Genomic DNA, 20,092 nt, shown 5'->3' with positions numbered 1-20,092 from the left:
CTCAGCTTCCTTCCTACTCCCGGAAATCTCTCTTCAGGACCTCCTCCATTGTCCTATCTATGTCATTGGTACCAACAACCAAGACAACTGGCTGCTCGCCCTCCCCCTTCAGAATATTCTGGACCTGATCCGAGACATCCCGTACCCTGGCACCTGGGAGGCAATACACCATGCAGGTATGTCTATCAGGCTCACAGAATCTCCTGTCCATTCCCCTGACTATGGAATCCCCTATGACTACCACATTCCTCTTCTCCCTCCTTCCCTCCTGCAGTACAGCGCCAGGCTCAGTGCCAGAGACCCGGTCACCGTGGGCGTCCCGTCAGGTCATCCCCCTCAACAGCATCTAGAACAAGATATTTGTTGCTGAGGGGGACAGCCACAGGTGTGCTCTCCACTATCTGTGAGGTGATTCATTTTGGTAGGTCAAATATGATGGCAGAATATATTATTAATGTAAGGCTGTGGAAATTGTCAAGTATTTGAGATTTATTAGGATGTTGCCTGGATTGGGGAGCATGCCTTATGAGAATAGAACATAGAATATAGAAAACTTACGGCACAATACAGGCCCTTTGGCCCACAAAGCTGTGCCGAACATGTCCTTACCTGAGAACTACCTAGGCTTACCCATAGTCCTCTATTTTTCTAAGCTCCATGTACCTGTCAAGGAACCTCTTAAAAGACCGTATCGTTTCTGCCTCCACTTATTCATCTCATAAGTATTAGGAATCTGTTTTTATTCAGTTAAAGTATCTACAACAACCCTGTTGTTCTCACACCATTCCCTCACCTGCCTAGGTACCTGTTTCTCCATGTCCCAACTGGGGAGGAGGAGGGTGTGTGTGTGTGTGTGTGGTGGTAAGTGGTGGGGGGGGCATCTGTAGCATATTCCCCTCAAATCCATTGTACTTTTCTTATTTTTGAATTCCACCCATATAGTCTCAGTAGATGAGCCCTCCATAACATCACACACAAAGATGTTGTCGATAGGGATACAGACATTGAGAAAGGGACGGAACTGCTGTTACAAGTATTCAACTGCAATTAGAGTAACTATGGCAGTATAGCAGTTGGAATGCTGAGTTAGACAGGAGACCACTGACAAGTCCAGTTCTCATTAGAAACAGCAAAGATTCAAGAGACAAGGGGCAATTGATATTACTGTTCTGAAAAGTGACTGCTTCACTAACTCTTAGGATACCACATAAGGCATAGAAAACCACATATTTTTGCTGGAATACTAATAAGAGAAAATAACATTTAATACGAAAGAGGTTGTGCTGGTAGAGAGGATCAAGAGGAGAATTAAAACACAGCATACGAACAAGGGCTTGGAAGGGTCACCTTTTCAGCCAGCTGAATATTATCACCTGCACAACAACTGACGTTTTACCACTGAACAAGGTGGCAGAGGACTATGAGAGTGGCAGTGTTAAAGTTTGAAGTCGAAGATCCTCCATCAGGTCCCACAGCCTGAAAAGCTCAATAGTTCCAACATTGTGTTTTTTTTTTAAAATGTAAGCTTACTGATATCTGTAGTTATTCTGATTTTCACATATGAATTTGCATTGTCATCTTCCCAGTGTTCAAGAATCCCACTTTCACCAGCTTTTTCTTTGGTGATACAGTTATGATGAAGTAACTGTATGAACAAGTCGGGACAAATATAGAATTGTAGAAGATAGGTGCCATAGCTATTTCAAAAGCATGCTGAAAGAACGCCACGGTGAGAAGTCTATGAATGAAAGAGATCATGCACAATTTTTCTGCCAAGACTCAACAGTGTAAGCCTCACTACCAGGAGACAGAAAGGAAAGTCAAGTTACTTAATACAGTTATTGTAAGAGAAATGAAACTAATCATTTCTGGACTTGGTTCCATTAGTGACATTTATAAACTGTATCAGCAAAGCGAACTACTCTTTCAGGTTTAAATTGTATCAAAGGCAGAAGTTCACCACATTTTTTAAGTAAAATAATTTTTATTTTGATCAATGGATCATCAAAATGCACTTATAACACAGTCTCACTACTTGCAGTGTCCCAGATTTGCTGATAATTTCTATCCGTTCCACATGGAACTAATGGCAGTTCTGAATGTAAATGTCAGCAAGTTTTGTGAACTCACCAGGCAAGCACTACTCATCATATATGAGCTGTGGCCTACTGCTAGATTCCTCATGGAGCTCAGAAGCAAAAAAGCATTTTGCTGTGATTCACCAGCATTCATGTTGGGAAATCCACTCAAGGATCCTACATTGGTTAGACATGGCATGGAACACTAAAATTACACTTGTGTCATTATGTTTATTTTGCATGTGTGGTAGTTATGTATAATTTATTATGTTTATCCTCTTTTTATAATATGCTGTGCAATTACTACAGAAAGCAAATTTTCATGGCATTTACACTGTTTATGCATGCTTATGACAGCAAGGTTCCTTAAGGTTTCATAGCCGGGGGAAGTAGTGGGGATTTGCTCCCACTACCTTTTAAATGCTCCTAATGGCGTAGATCTCAAATAGCCTCTGACAACCAAGTCCAGGTCCTGGCCTTCATGTGTAGCTTAACAAGTAAGTAATGTGGAACTGTTTCTATTGATAGGAAAAGGGGCAAAGGCAGGTTACTGGTACTTTAAAACCAGTCACTTCAGCCAGAAGGGGCTCATCAGCCATGGTTGGTAGATCATTTAAGAGAAGAAAAACTCTGATTTTAAAACTCCACTGCCTTGTGGCTATACCCTCTCATCGGGAAGACTTTGGGAGTAAACCCAGAGGAAAAATCCAGACCTGGAGTCCCTAAGGTAGCCGTACGTTGAGCTCAACATTGACTGGCAACTCCTGCAATGCCACTGGTGCCAAACTGTATTGGTCTCTGCCATTTCTTTGGGTTCATTAGCTGCGTGGAGAGGGGGAGCCTGCTGCATTAACAACAGCTTGCTCTCCATATCGTATTGCCCTGGCTTTTGTATCATGTAGACAGTGAGGACGAAATATCCATGGTTGACTCCAACAAACTCATGGCAACAAAATTAAAAGTTGAACCACTGATTTCAAAAGAGATTGCAGAATGGTGGAGCATAAAAGCAAAGCCAGAATTATCTAAAATATGTTTAATATTTTTATTAATTTTTAAGTTGTTTTAGCCAAACTTTTTTAAAAACTCATTTTAAATATTTCTTAAATACTCCTAATTGTCTAGATACTCAGATAAGGTTTAGCCTCAGTTTGACTCAAGTAGAACTGAATCAAACTGGAATCAGCTGAGTTAAATCAGAATGAAAAATGATTGATGGCATAGGGTGTGGGTAAAATGAGCAATACATTGCAGAAAACACAAGGCTAATTTGCTTCTGCAATGTACCAGCAAAAGTTAATTTCCTCTACATTAAACAATCTGGAAATTAAATCCATGTTGTAATTTTAAAAAGCAATTAAAGATATTAAGTGTTAATTAAGGTTATCTCAAACTGGAAAGAAAAGCAATGCTGTACAGAGACTGTAGAGTCAAAAAGAAACAGCCAAAAATAAACAATAAACTGACCTTTGTTTTCTCATCCACTACTCGCAGTCCATCCGCTGATACCCACAGTACAGCCTTCACTGCCTTCTTTCCGGTCTTAAAAAGGAAAGAAAAGTAAAAATTTAGTCAAATCATTTCATTTAATCAGTGCTCTTGATGGGAAACAAGAAGACATTAGCAAGCAAGAACAGCAGCGAACAAGATCAGATTTCATGGACAGATAGACCAGCACACAAAATGATGAACACCACAGATTTAAGGCACTGAAAGAGAATAGGAAAAATCACACCATTAAACACACAAAGCAAAGATTTCTCACCCAATACTTTAACCAAAATATATTTTAAAAACTGGAAGTTTCAGAACACTGACACTCAAGGAGTTACACCACTAATATGGCAGGCAGTTTTTCTCCTACTGGGGAAATAAAGCCATTTTAATTCCACACTCCCCATACACTCTTTGGTTAAGTTAGATTTATGGTTCATTATGTAACTGTAAAGCATTAGGATTCATTTCTATTACCTGAGAAAGGAACATTACTCACCACCTGACAGCAGGGAACATGAATAAATGTATCTCCCAGGTTTCCTGTTGGCCCATTTCCATGGTTCACCTCCACAGACCACAGCCTCCTACAGTGTTTACAAACCTTTTCTTCGAAGGTTGTCAGAGACACAGGGTTCCCTATCCAGCTTGTGAAAATAGTGGAATCATTACAGAGATTGTTTATTTTAAATCAAGAGCCAACAAATGTATTTTTCCATTCAATATTCCATATAAGCAAAAAATATCAACAAAATGACAAAGAAGGGACCCCTAGATCTATAGAGCGCATTACAATTGGAGGTCAATGCCAAGAGAAAGGAGATGGAGTGATTAAATGTGAGATGCAATTACTGCAAACGAGAAACAGTTCAGTTTCCTTGAGATGGGGACTGACCAATGTCATTTGGTGATGGAAGTGAAGCCCTCTTGCTCCTTCAGGTTAGGAAGCAAGTCATTAACAGACTTCTCCCACAGGTTTCTTCATCTTCCTTTTGCTGTGTTCTATCCCACCACAAAGGTCCGGGGAATGCATCCAGCCACTGTTGAACTTGTCAAACCACTAATTTGAATTATTAAGTTATCAAATCCTGGGAACATCTTCCAACTTGGGCTTCCCCTGTTAAATTAAAGCTGGAGGTCAGCAGGTTCTGAGCAATCAGTGCAACCACAGCCCACACACCTCTGGATTTTAAAATTCATTCATTGCATCAGCAGGGTGAAAAACTAACTGCCCAACTATCACCTACTTTTATTTATCTGGATAGAAAAGATCGATAATGAGGGAAGTTTCAACATGGCTGCAAAGAAGCTGGAAATTTGTTTTCGACTAAAGCATTTGTCACACTACACAAATTTCATTTCACCATACCTTCAACATGCAGAAAATGATCAGAATGCCAGTCAAGTACTTTAGTATATTCTTATATTACTGAAGACTCCAGAGAATGTCTCATTAAAGGCTGAGACTTACTGAGTTGGGAGCCAATCAGCATGCCAAGTCTTGAAACCTCAAGAAGGCAGAGGTCACACACATTAATTGCTAGCCTCTTCTCTGGAATGGAACCAAATTGGTAGATTGGTCAGATTAGGAATCAAGAGACAAAAGTGTAACAGGAATTAATCTGCAGAAATCACACTAAACTATAGTCTTGTTGATGGAGGAAGAATAGGGGTGAGAAGCCACAGGCCAGTTTACATTGAGATGCAGCCAGTTTTGGCCACAGGGAGAAACTCTGATTGGCAAAAGGGTCACAAGTTTTCTTGAAGGGCCAGGAATCAGTACATAATTGGGTAAGAGTGACCATAATATGGTGGAATTCTTCATTAAGATGGAGAGTGACATAGTTAATTCAGAAACAAAGGTTCTGAACTTAAAGAGGGGTAACTTTGAAGGTATGAGACGTGAATTAGCTAAGATAGACTGGCAAATGACACTTAAAGGATTGACGGTGGATATGCAATGGCAAGCATTTAAAGGTTGCATGGATGAACTACAACAATTGTTCATCCCAGTTTGGCAAAAGAATAAATCAAGGAAGGTAGTGCACCCGTGGCTGACAAGAGAAATTAGGGATAGTATCAATTCCAAAGAAGTAGCATACAAATTAGCCAGAGAAAGTGGCTCACCTGAGGACTGGGAGAAATTCAGAGTTCAGCAGAGGAGGACAAAGGGCTTAATTAGGAAGGGGAAAAAAGATTATGAGAGAAAACTGGCAGGGAACATAAAAACGGACTGTAAAAGCTTTTATAGATATGTAAAAAGGAAAAGACTGGTAAAGACAAATGTAGGTCCCCTGCAGACAGAAACAGGTGAATTGATTATGGGGAGCAAGGACATGGCAGACCAATTGAATAATTACTTTGGTTCTGTCTTCACTAAGGAGGACATAAATAATCTTCCAGAAATAGTAAGGGACAGAGGGTCCAGTGAGATGGAGGAACTGAGCGAAATACATGTTAGTAGGGAAGTGGTGTTAGGTAAATTGAAGAGATTGAAGGCAGATAAATCCCCAGGGCCAGATGGTCTGCATCCTAGAGTGCTTAAGGAAGTAGCCCAAGAAATAGTGGATGCATTAGTGATAATTTTTCAAAACTCGTTAGATTCTGGACTAGTTCCTGAGGATTGGAGGGTGGCTAATGTAACCCCACTTTTTAAAAAAGGAGGGAGAGAGAAACCGGGGAATTATAGACCGGTTAGCCTAACGTCGGTGGTGGGGAAACTGCTGGAGTCAGTTATCAAGGATGTGATAACAGCACATTTGGAAAGCAGTGAAATGATCGGACAAAGTCAGCATGGATTTGTGAAAGGAAAGTCATGTCTGACGAATCTCATAGAATTTTTTGACGATGTAACTAGTAGAGTGGATAGGGGAGAACCAGTGGATGTGGTATATTTGGATTTTCAAAAGGCTTTTGACAAGGTCCCACACAGGAGATTAGTGTGGAAACTTAAAGCAAACGGTATTGGGGGTAAGGTATTGGTGTGGGTGGAGAATTGGTTAGCAGACAGGAAGCAAAGAGTGGGAATAAATGGGACCTTTTCAGAATGGCAGGCGGTGACTAGTGGGGTACCGCAAGGCTCAGTGCTGGGACCCCAGTTGTTTACAATATATATTAATGACTTGGATGAGGGAATTAAATGCAGCATCTCCAAGTTTGTGGATGACACGAAGCTGGGTGACAGTGTTAGCAGTGAGGAGGATGCTAAGAGGATGCAGGGTGACTTGGATAGGTTGGGTGAGTGGGCAAACTCATGGCAGATGCAATTTAATGTGGATAAATGTGAAGTTATCCACTTTGGTGGCAAAAATAGGAAAACAGATTATTATCTGAATGGTGGCCGATTAGGAAAAGGGGAGGTGCAACGAGACCTGGGTGTCATTATACACCAGTCATTGAAAGTGGGCATGCAGGTACAGCAGGCGGTGAAAAAGGCAAATGGTATGCTGGCATTTATAGCGAGAGGATTCGAGTACAGGAGCAGGGAGGTACTACTGCAGTTGTACAAGGCCTTGGTGAGACCACACCTGGAGTATTGTGTGCAGTTTTGGTGCCCTAATCTGAGGAAAGACATCTTTGCCATAGAGGGAGTACAAAGAAGGTTCACCAGATTGATTCCTGGGATGGCAGGACTTTCATATGAAGAAAGACTGGATGAACTGGGCTTGTACTCGTTGGAATTTAGAAGATTGAGGGGGGATCTGATTGAAACGTATAAGATCCTAAAGGGATTGGACAGGCTAGATGCAGGAAGGTTGTTCCCGATGTTGGGAAGTCCAGAACGAGGGGTCACAGTTTGAGGATAGAGGGGAAGCCTTTTAGGACCGAGATGAGGAAAAACTTCTTCACACAGAGAGTGGTGAATCTGTGGAATTCTCTGCCACAGGAAACTGTTGAGGCCAGTTCATTGGCTATGTTTAAGAGGGAGTTAGATATGGCCCTTGTGGCTACAGGGGTCAGGGGGTATGGAGGAAAGGCTGGGGCGGGGTTCTGAGTTGGATGATCAGCCATGATCATAATAAATGGCGGTGCAGGCTCGAAGGGCCGAATGGCCTACTCCTGCACCTATTTTCTATGTTTCTATGTTTCTATAATGGCATAGGAAGAAGTCTTGGTTCATTCCAACTCTCTTCAGAAAGCTCAGATTGACCATCTGCAAGAACAGTCACTTGCAAGAATTTCCTGTTCAAAGTTTTCCTCACACCTTTCTCATGGTTTTGAATCTTCATAACCTAGTCCTCAAGTTACCTACAAATGGATAAATAGATTCCTTCCAAATGCACAACATTCGGTACCTCTTAAATCTCTTCTCACCTTTTATTCTCACTGTTGTCTCAGCGCTGCAACAATTTCTGCATACACTTACCATGGGTCCATCTGTTCCTCCCAGTCCTTTATAATGGTACTACTTTATTCTCCGGATGAAGGGTCTTGGTCCGAAACATTGGCTGTTTATTTCCCTCCAAAGATGCTGCCTGACCTGCTGAGTTCCTCCTGCATTTTGGGCTTGTTATTCTCTCTCCTGATTTTTCTGTCAATACATATTACTGCTGTATTACATTTCATTGACTTCTGTGTGTGCTCACATGGAAACCTATGTCTTAAAACCCAAAACTACGACCTCAGTTTTAACTATACCTGCAAATAAAGAATAGTCAGCTGAATTTAAAATTTAAATTTTATCATATATTGTGTACAAGATAAAATAAAAGGAAACCATGAAACAATCTGCTGGGGAACTCAACAGATTGAATGGCATCTGTGGACTGATACAGAATTTCGACATTCCTTCCACCGATGGTACTCAACTCTGAATTCCTCCAGCAATTTTGTGTATTGCTCCAGACTGCAGCATTTGCAGTCTTATATCTCCAACATTTACCATGACATCAATTTCTGCATTTAAATCAATATTTTTTCAGTGACCCTTTTATTCATTGGGCCTCAAGTCTATGAGACCACCTTCTCTGTGAGATTGATCAAATACTATCAAGATCCAAGCAAATAATATTAACTACACCCACTTCAACAACTGTGTTACCTCAATAATTTATCTTCATCCATATTGACACTTCATTATTAATTCGACTTCTCCATGTCTATTATCCTATGACTGTTCGTTCTATAAATTTCCCTGGCTCAGACTAAATTGACTGACCTACAATTGCCTGGAACAGAGCCTTATACTTTGCATTTACATTTAACTTCTTCAGACCTCTAGTGCCTCCCTTGCTTTGGACAGGATTGAGTATATGACCACAATCAGCTGAAATTCAAATAAATGTAGATGCTGGAACCCAAAATAGATCCACAGAGCACAGAAACAAGCCTTCCAGCCCAACCTGCCATGCTAAATATCAAGTACTCAACTATATTAATATCATTTACCAAACTTGGCCATAGCCTGTTATGCCTTGGCAACTCACATGTTCATCCAGATGCAACTTAATGTTTTGACACTCTTCACCTCCACTCCCCCTCAGGCAAATGTATTCCAGATTCCAACCACTGTCCCAGTGAAAAAAATCCTCAACTCTCATCTCAAATATCTACCCTGTCTTATAAAGATACTTCATGGACATATGTTTATTATTTATTTTTATTACCCTATGCCCATCATAATTTTGTATATTTGTATCAGGTAGACCTCAACCTCTGTTCCAGGAAAACAAACCCAGCCTATCCAGTCTCTCCTCCTAGTGAATTGTTCTGCCTCCTCTCCAGTGAGCTGCATATGATACTCCAGCTGTGGTCTAAACAGTATGTTATAGAAATCTATGGAAAATATCTGTTAGAAAAGAATAAAAATTGATAGGTTTTTGTCCTGACACAAATAAACACTAATACCTTCCATACAATCTGTTCAAGCTGTTCATACCTCCATATTCTCAAGAGAAGGAACTTCTATGATATGACTTTTCAGAGCAGCTTGTGGTTGAGCCTGAGGGAAAAGAAGCAATTTGGATTGCGTGTTGTGTAATGAACTAGATTTGACTAAGGAGTTAAGGTAAAAGAACCCTTAGGAGGTAGTGCTCCTCATATCACAGAAGTTTGAGAGGACAAAGCCAAAGTCAGATGTATCAGTATTACAGTGGAGTAAATGGAATTAGAGGCATGAGGCAGGAGCTGGCCAAAGTTGATTGGAAGGGGACACTATGAGAGATGTCAGCAGAACAGCAATGGCTGGAGTTTCTGGAAGCAATTCTTAACGTGAAGGATAGATAGATCCCAAAGAAGAAGTATCCTAAAGGGAGGGTGAGGAAACCGTAGCTGACAAGTCAAAGACAGCATAAAAGCAAAAGACAGGACATATAACATCTAAAAGATCATTGGGAAATTAGAGGATTGGAAAGCTTTTAAAAAACAAACATAAGGCAACTAAAAAAGCAAAGAGCAAAGAAAAAATGAAATATGAGGATAAGCTGACCAATAATATAAAACAGGATACCCAAGGTAGCAATAGGGGACAAAAATGGTGGAAATCTTATGTATTTTGTGTCAGTCTTCAATGTAGAAGACATCAGCAGAGTGCCAGAAAATTGAGTTCCGGGGGCAGAAGTGAGTGTAGTTGTCATTACTAAGGAGGGATGCTTGGAATGCTGAAAGGTCCGAATGTAAACGTCACCTGGACCAGATTGGCTACATCCAAGAGGTCAGAAGGAGGTTGCTGAAGAGGTTGTTGAGATATTAGTAGTGATCTTTCACAAATCACTAAATTCTCAAATGGTTCCACAGTACTGGTCAATTGCAAATGTCACTCCACAATTAAAGACCATAAGACATTGGAGCAGAATTAGGCCATTTGGCCTATTGAGGCTGCTCCATCTGGAGGGAGGGAGGCAAAAGAAAAGATATTACAGCCAGTTAACCTGGTTTCAGTGCTTGGGAAGTGCTGGAGTTCATTATTAAGGAAAAGGTTTTAGGATACTTGGATGCACATGATAAAACAGACCAAAGTTTACATTGTTTCCTTAAGGGTAAATTTTGCCTGACAAATCAGTTGGAATTTTTTGAGGCAATAACAGGCAAGATAGGCAAAGAAGAGTCAGTGGATGTTGCTTCCTTGGATTTTCAGAAGGTGTTTGACAAGGAGCCGCACATTAGGCTCCTAAACAAGGTAAGCGCCCGTGGTATTACAGGAATGAACGGATAAACGATTGGCTGACTGGCAGGAGAAAAAGAGTGGGAATAAAGGTCAGTGTTGGGATCACTTCTTTTCTTATTATATGTCAATGACTTGAATGATGGAAATGATGGCTTTATGGCCAAGATTGCAAACAATACAAAGATAGGCGGATGGGCAGATAATTTTGAGAGTGCAGGGAGTCTGCAGAAGGACTTGGGCAGACTAAGAGAATGGGCAAAGTGGCAGATGGAATATAGCGTATGGAAGTGTATGTTCATGCACTTTGGTAGAAGAAATATAGGTGTGGACTATTTTCTAAATGAGGAGAAAATTCAAATAATGCAAGGTACAAGAAGTCTTGTGAGTCCTCGTGCAGGATTCCTGAAAGGTTAACTTGTAGGTCGAGTTGGTGGTAAGACCGGCAAACACAATTTTAACTTTCATTTCAGGCGGACTAGTATATAAAAGCAAAGCTGTAATGCTGAGGCTTTATAAGGCATTGGTCAGACAGCATTTGTTTTGTGAGCAGGTTTGGGCCCCTTATCCAAGAAAAGATGCTGACATTGGAGATGGTCCAGAGGAGGCTCAAGAAAATTATCCCAGAATGAAAAGATTAACATATGAGGAATACTTGATGGCTCTGGGCCTGTCTTATAATCACTGGAGGTTAGAGGAATCCGGGGGGGGGGGGGGGGAATCTCTTTGAAGCTATCGAATATTGAAAGGCCTAGATAGAGTGGGTGTGGAGAGAATGTCTCCTATAGTGGGGGAATCTAGGACCAGAGGGCACAGCCTCAGAAAAAAAAAAGGATGTTCATTTATATGAGAGATGAGGAGGCATTTCTTCAGCTGGAGGGTTTTGAATCTGTGGAATTCATTGCCACAGACAGCTGTGCAGGCTGGGTACATTTAAAGCAGAGGCTGATAGGTTTTTGATTATTAAGGGTCTCAAAGGTTATGGGGAGGTCAGGAGAATGAGGTTGAGAGGGATGATGGAATGATTGAGCAGACTTGATGGGCTAAATGGACTAATTCTGCTCCTCTGTCTTATGGTCTTGTATTGCATTTGAGCACCAAGATAAGGGAACGTGGCCACCAACTACTAAAATTAAAACAAGATCCCAACAGCTGTGAGAGAGATGAATTTTTTTGTTTGATCTTCACCCTTCAAGGAGCACCTGGAGTACATATACACACACACACGCACCAAGAGTGAAGTTTAGATTCTGTCCATCAAAGGAATATGATCTTTACCAAGTGACATATAGGAGAAGCACTGACTACTCTACCAGCCTCATGGATATCACTTCAAACAACAAACAGTACCGTGGAGCCTCTCCACCAATAGTGGAAGGGAGAGTGATTATGGAGTTAGATCATTTGATTTAATGCCACACATTTGAAATTAGCATGGTCCCAAACTCTCTTGTGTGAAAATATCACCAAGCCTACCCAAAGAAAACACTTAAGAATGTGCTCCAATCTTTGGGAAAAGTGAACACTCCCTGCTACACCAGAAAATACCTGGCTATGACTGTGAACCTCTGGTACATGCAGACCCCACTTCAAATGCTACAGGGCACTTCCTGCACATTCCAGAGAACCACTCCTACACTGGTCTAACCTGTTGCCTCACAACCTTCAGAACCAGAGTGGAAGCAAATCTTACTTGATTCCGAAGGACTTCCTCAGAACTAGATGAGCATAGAGAACCTGATTCATACTCAGTCCACCTGTAAAGTACTAAGAGTACAGTGATCATATCCCTTTAAACATTTATTAAAACAATTAGAGATATTGCAATTCATTTCCAAATAATGTTTGGGGTCAGCCTGATAGATTGAGAAGAAACTCAAAGATTTGGTTGCACACAAGCTAATACCTTGCAAATGATAGTCATACGGTGACAGAAATGGGCCCTTTGTCCTACCAAGTCTATGGCAGCCATCAAGTATCTATTTATATTAATTTTATACTGAACACACTTTTTTATCCCACACCCCATCTACAACCCCCAGATTCTACCAAACACTAGGGGTGATTTACAGTGGCCAATTAACTTACTAACATGTTGTCTTTGGGATGTGGGAGGAAATTAGAGCAACAGAGAGAAACCCATCGGAGAATATGCAAATGCCGCATAGACAGCACCACGGGGCAGGACTTAACCTGCGTTACTGGAGTTGTAAGGCAGCAGTTCAACTGGTTGAGATAGAATTTCACTTTTGCACTGCTGAATATTAAAAAAACTGCACCAGGAAGACCAAATGGGAATAAATGACCCTTGAAAAAAAAAATTCATATGGGTAGCAAACACGACCAAAACAAAATGAATAGGTGACAAACCATTATGGGTTCACAAAAACACTGCACTACAGGTAACACACATCAAAGTTGCTGGTGAACACAGCAGGCCAGGCAGCATCTCTAGGAAGAGGTACAGTCGACGTTTTGGGCCGAGACCCTTCATCAGGACTAACTGAAGGAAGAGCTAGTAAGAGATTTGAAAGTGGGAGGGGGAGGGGGAGATCCAAAATGATAGGAGAAGACAGGAGGGGGAGGGATGGAGCCAAGAGCTGCACAGGTGATTGGCAAAAGGGATATGAGAGGATCATGGGACAGGAGGCCCAGGGAGAAGGAAAAGGGGGAGGGGGGAAAAAACCCAGAGGATGGGCAAGTGGTATAGTCAGAGGGACAGAGGGAGAAAAAGGAGAGAGAGAGAAAGAATGTGTGTATATAAACAAACAACGGATGGGGTACGAGGGGGAGGTGGGGCATTAGTGGAAGTTTGAGAAGTCAATGTTCATGCCATCAGGTTGGAGGCTACCCAGACGGAATACAAGGTGTTGTTCCTCCAGCCTGAGTGTGGCTTCATCTTTACAGCAGAAGAGGCCATGGATAGACATATCAGAATGGGAATGGGATGTGGAATTAAAATGTGTGCCCCCCCTCCCCCTTTTCCTTCTCCCTGGGCCTCCTGTCCAATGATCCTCTCATCTCCCTTTTGCCAATCAACTGTCCAGCTCTTGGCTCCATCCCTCCTCCTCCTGTCTTTTCCTATCATTTTGGATCTCCCCCTCCCCCTCCCACTTTCAAATCTCTTACTAGCTCTTCCTTCAGTTAGTCCTGACGAAGGGTCTCGGCCCAAAACGTCGACTGTACCTCTTCCTAGAGATGCTGCCTGGCCTGCTGCGTTCACCAGCAACTTTGATGTGTGTTGCTTGAATTTCCAGCATCTGCAGAATTCCTCGTGTTTGCACTACAGGTAGACAGATAATGTCAAAACAATAGACAGCACAAAATGAACAACCAGATTAGCTGTCGACAACACCACATTCTGAATTAATTTAAATCTGGTCGATTACTAGGTAACAATCTGTTTCAAAAAGCTTAGTTTGGGAAAATTTTATTATTTTCATATTTAAAAATGTGTTTTGTGGATCCATTAGATCAACACAAATGTATGCTGCTGATACTACATACAAGCAATCATCTGTGAAGATGACTGATCTACAGTGATTAACTTGTCTAGAGATACAGTGAGGAACAGGCCCTTCTGGTCCAACGAACCACAATAGCATCATGCTAACCACTATGTTGCCTCCACTTTGCATTATCACAATTATTCAAAATGTCTATAATTTCTGCAACATGCTAAATGCTCCACAGAAGAACCATGGTAAATTACAACATCTAACTTCAGAGTGTGTGCAAATCAGTTGAGTTCCCATGATTAAATTGGACAAATTAAGATAATCGGCCCCTTGAATTGATTTTGCTTCGCAGAGTGAAGCTATACTGCAGTCTTTAAATGCGTGGATAAAATAATCAGCCTTTTTATTCCTGTATGCCAGTTTTAATAAGCACCATTCAGATCACAGATCACCCTTAACAGGTTACAGGAGAAACTGACAAGTGCAGCCCTTCTACATCCAAGAGTGATTTTTTGTCATTTCTTTCCCCTCTTCTCCCAAACAGTAGCACATACATCATTCAAAATCAGTCGCAACAGCAAAATAAGAAGAAATTTATATTCACTTCACACAGCAAACCATCTTAGGCCAGTGGAGGAAAAAACTGCAAACCATTCGTATTAAAAAAATTTACTTTAGAAATGAACAAACAGAGCTTTATGCAACTTTAGCCAATAAATTACTGGAAGTTACTGTCTGAAATTTAAATAGAGTGGTGTAATCCCTTAGTGCGTTAACATCAGACTAGGCATTCAAACTTACTTTTCCAAACAGGGCTTTGAAGAACTTCCTTTCCTGGAGTGACAGGGGGAACAAGTCAGGAGACTATTACTGTGAAGAGCTACAAATACTGCAGAAGTTTCAAATCAAAGCATGAGAACTAGTTTGGAAAGTTCTCCAGAAAGGATGTAAAGAGTCATATGTGAAGATCATCCATAATAATGCAATGCATTATATGGACTCGCATTAAGCTATAAGCCACCAACATGATTGAGAACTGGGCAGAAAGGTAGCTGGAGGCCCGCCACATGCAGAGTAACTAGTTAGATTTGGTATCAGCTTGGTGCTCAAGAACACGTCTAAGTTCAGTCTAAGTTGGCAGCAGCAGTTTTAACAGTACTGAACTATTTTGAGTCACAGGCTCAAGAGCCATAAGACACAACCAAAGAAAGCATTGCTATACTTGAATTTAGTCATTGCAAAATGTAAACTACCATATTATAAAAGATTTAATATTTTGTGAAATTTTTAAGCAGAATCACTATCTCAAACGATGCAAACTTGCCAGAACTGCAAACTGTAGATGATTTACCACATATATAGCTGAAATCAAGGTTACGATTGTATGCAGTTGAACACAATTACACGAACGAAATGAATGCTGCTGCCAAGTGTTAAGATGCTAAACCAGTTATTAGATATTAATAAGTAAATCAATCCTACTGATGAATCTGTTAGCTAAGAATTTTCAGTACCACTAAATCATTCCAAATTAGGAGCATTAATTAATTGTTTAATGGGAAGATTTTGCCTAGCAACATTAGTTAAAGTATCATACATGCAGGATTATAACTACTGTGCACTACAAGAAGAAATGAGCATTGAGTTTTAATGTTTCTTATACCTGCTGAAACAAAAACAAACACTTTACATCATGATATAATAGTTATAATTAAATTACAAGAAATAGAAAAAGAATTTGTCCCTAAAAGGGAGTTCTTTTTATTTTGAAGAAAATCTGAACATGAAGAGAAAAACCATCGATGACATGAGACCTAACATGATCACCAATCTACACAGAATAAATGGTGAATAGAGAAGGCTTGGGCATGGGTAATGGTTTTGTCCTAGGTAGAAGTGGATACTCAGCACTGCCAAAGGGAGGAAAAATTAATCTAAATCAAAAATCAATGGCAGAACAGCCTCAAACGATAAAGATCTAATTCCAATGTGAATTATGGTATTTTGTTAGAAAGTGAGAACTTTAGGAAACCTGAAACAGCAAAAATAATTCTAACAAAATTTAAATAAACATGAGCAAACTGCAATATCAAAAGCCTGATAATTCATTTCATTTTGCTATTATTGTTTACATTATGCAACATTCTGACAAGAATTCTGATTTATTTGAATGGTTTTGTCCAATTTATTAGGTCCTATTAAAATTTCCAAGAACCAGCGAACAATGAGGCTACAAAAATACAGAGAAATCCATCAAGCAATGATGACATTGAAACAGGAGTTGATAGTAATAATGATGTTGAAGGACTAAAATCTCAATCATCCAGATAGATGAGGAAATTCCAGTGATTTTATACAACTTATCTCAGAAGAGCAACAATAAAGTCATAATAATTTAAAATGACATGAAGGCAATGTCACTACAGATCAGATCAGATGTATGAAGTATGGGATGGGTGTCACTGTCTCAGAGAACCTGTCCTGGACCTATCATATAAATACTATTGCAAAAAAGCACAACAGCATCTCTACTTCCTTGGAGTCTGTGGAGATTCGGCACGTCATCATAAACCATGACAAACTTGTACAGATGTGTGGTGGAAAGTGTATGACTGGCTGCACTACAGCCTGGTATGGGAACATCAATGCCTTTGCAGAAAATCCTACAATGGTTAGTGGATTCAGTCCAGTACATCTCAGTAAAGCCCTACCAACCATTGAGCACTTGCCATTCATCCCTCCACACTGATCTCCCTCCTGACACTTTTCCTTCCAAGTGGAACAAGTACTACACCTGCCTCTATACCTCCACCCTAACTACCATTCAGGGCCATAAATAGTTCTTCCTAGACTCCCTGAGTCTGTTGGGGTCCTGCATCTCTGGTGTGGCCTCCTGTACATCGGTGAGACCCGACATAGATTGGGAGACTGCTTCGCCGAGCACCTACACACTTACCGCCAGAACAAGGAGGATCTCACAGTGGTCATCCACTTTAATTCCATTTCCCATTCCCACTCCAACATGTCAGACTATGGCCCCTTTTACTGTTGCAATGAGGCCACACTCAAGTTGGAGGAGCAACACCTTATATTCCATCTGGGTAGCCTCCAACATCGATTTCTCAAACTTCCAGTAACACAGCTCCCTCCACCATTTCCCATTCCACTCTCTCACCTTATCTCTTTACCTGCCCATCACCTCCCTCTGGTGCTCCTCCCCCTTTTCTTTTTCCCGATCCCTTCTGTTCTCTCCTATCAGATTCCCCCTTCTCCAGCCGTGTATCTTTTTCACCAATCAACCCCCCAGCTCTTTACTTCATCTCTCCCCCACCCCTCCTAATTTCACCTATCACCTTGTGTTTCTTCCTCCCCTCCCCCCACCTTACTCTGACTCCTCTTTTCTGTCTCCTGTTCTGCTGAAGGGTCTCGGCCCGAAACCTCGACTATACTCTTTTCCATAGATGCTGCCTGGCCTGCTGAATTCCTCCAACATTTTGTGTGTGCTGCTTGGATTACCAGCATCTGCAGATTTTCTCTTGTTTACAACAGTCTGACAATAGTTCAACAATTTACAAGACAATAGTGCAAACAGCCATGAGCACAAACATCAATAAACAAATTTAAATAAATGTGAATACATGAACAGACGAAAAGACCATTTAATGGATAGCTCCCTAGCATATTAAGATCAATTCTTTAATTCATAATAAGAGCATAAAACCATACGACATAGGAGGAGAATTAGGTCATCGGTCCATCGAGTCTGCTCCAAAATGCCGGAACTGACTTATTATCTTTCTCAACCCCATTCTCTTGCCTTCGCCCTATAACCTTTGATACTCTTATTAGTTAAGAACCTAAGAAAACCTCCGCACTAAATATACCTCAAAACTTGGCTTCCACAGCCATCTGTAGCAATGAATTTCACAGATTCACCACCTTCTGGCTAAAGAAATTCCTCCTCTTCTCTGTTCTGAAGGGATATCCTTTCACTCTGACACTGTACCCTCTGATCCTAGTCTCCTCACTATAGGAAACATCCTCTTCATGTTCACTCTATCTCGGCCTTTCAATATACAATAGGTTTCGATGAGATCTCCCCTCATTCTTCTAAATTCCAATGAGTACAGGCCGAGAGCCATCAGACACTCCTCATACCAGGGGTTCCCAACCCATTTTTATGCGACGGACCCCTACCATTAATCAAGGGGTCCATCAAATTTTAATTGGGCAAAAATATTAGGAATGTTCACCAGCATGCAAATATTTTGGTTTAAATGTTCTCAAAGTGTGGGATTTTTATGGCTGGAAGCTCCTGCACTGCATATGTACACACTCATAACGTAGGAGCCTCGACACCAGAGATAGTCAGGTAGAAGCTGTTCGGAAGAAAGACGACCAGTCTTGAAACCTGATAAAGGTAAGCCACACTTGAAGGAAGGGAGTAGAAAAAGTGGGGCCGAAAACTGCCTGATTATTGCAAAGTACTTGAGGAACAATTGTTTAAGCTCATGACTGGACTAGTCATCCTCAAAGGCATTTAATATTCAGACTGCAAGTTTCTGCTTTGACCAGCAGTTCGGAGACTTGCTAGCATTGTGCACTTTGGAGCTGTCTTCAACAGCGAGAAAAATGAGACAGAGAACAAGTAAAGTATTCATCAATGGACTAAATTCAGTGGCAATGTTGAAAGCGGTTGAGATACAAGTACATACTTTTAAAAAAATGTAAAGAAATAAATGCCCTTTGTCAGTCAATTCTACTTGAACAAGGAAGCCTTTAACTAGCTTTGAGTCTGACTTCTGTAAATGCTTCAGCCAATTTGAAAAATCCCTATTGTTAATGTTTTCCTCTTTTGAAAACTGTTTGTGCTTATTGTGGACATTCAATGTAAGTGCAAGGGAACGGAACTTTGAATTTTGGCTTCTTATCTCATGCAATTCAATTTGTGCTTTTACACAAACATGGACTGTAAAACTAAAATCCCAGATACGTGCATTTAATCTTCCTTAGTTTGATGGTCTGCTGCATTTATTTAGCAATAGAGAATTCTTCTCATTCTCTGCAATGCACATTTGGCTAGCAGTATTCAGTTAGGTTTAAATGGTGAAAGCGATGAATGTAATGCAAATAGTTGCCATGGGATTGGTCCATGAAGTGATATTAAACAACTCACCTCAATTATTGATTAACAAGAAAACTATTGGGTGAATTAGCTCGAACAATAAAGCCTTAGTTACCTTAGAAGATCCAAGCTGAAACACCCAAGGACATCAAAAACAGAGTGTGCAAGTCACCTCCACAAAGAGGAGTTGAAAAGACTAGCAGAAATCATTCTGAGAGGAAGAGAGGAACAGCCCCTCAACTCTTAATGACAGAGAGATCTGTTATACAGGTTCATCCACCTTTAGCCATCTCCAAGCAATTATCTATCCAACTCAGATTTAAAATACAAATGACCTTCTAGTAGCTGATATTTACAGAGGTTTCAATTTCACCTGAAAGTAATGTTACCTTGTGCTGAACTACCCAACTAGCAGAATTAGTTTTGTTCACCTATGGCGCCATCTAATTAATTCTGAGCCCAAAAGACATTTAAGTCTTCGTCTGCTGCCTCTACATCTGCTTATTTCTTTGACCAGGAGTCTTCATCCCAAACTATGAACAACTTCTCCCATTGAGAACTGCTGATCCACTGGCCTCTTACCCTTTAGGAATTTATTCAAAGACTGCCATCAACTGCAAGAGGATAAGAATCACCTTGCTTTTTCAAGTCCTTTCAATCCTTTTCAACCTTCCAAAGTTGCAGCTCTCTGCTCACAGAGAACCACCCTGATATCATCCTTAAATGTTCTGACAAGGGTGGTGCTATTGTGATGCAGCATTACTATTATGGCCAATCTCCACCTTGTTCTCATCTTCACAGTCATTCTCTGACTCTTCCCTTCTTGAGTCTGTCT

At 40.8% G+C, this 20,092-nt stretch overlaps 1 protein-coding gene across 9 annotated transcripts in view; it reads right to left on the bottom strand.

Moving 5' to 3' along the window:
• numb (NUMB endocytic adaptor protein) overlaps nucleotides 1-20,092 on the bottom strand; it is a 285,368-nt gene that overhangs the window by 98,472 nt on the left and 166,804 nt on the right. For 8 of the 9 annotated variants that reach the window (XM_063054289.1, XM_063054296.1, XM_063054281.1 and 5 more), the window contains 2 exons: nucleotides 14,934-14,966; nucleotides 3,546-3,620 (listed from right to left, as the gene is read on the bottom strand). In XM_063054289.1, the coding sequence (XP_062910359.1) occupies nucleotides 3,546-3,620; nucleotides 14,934-14,966 (108 nt within the window). The remainder of the gene's footprint in view (nucleotides 1-3,545; nucleotides 3,621-14,933; nucleotides 14,967-20,092) is intronic. The other variant, XM_063054332.1, reaches the window with a different exon arrangement.

Source organism: Mobula hypostoma, chromosome 1 (assembly GCF_963921235.1).
Source record: "Mobula hypostoma chromosome 1, sMobHyp1.1, whole genome shotgun sequence".
Lineage (NCBI taxonomy): Eukaryota > Metazoa > Chordata > Chondrichthyes > Myliobatiformes > Myliobatidae > Mobula > Mobula hypostoma.
Note: the sequence above shows the minus strand (reverse complement) of the source record. Positions and strands in the feature narration are given on the sequence as shown.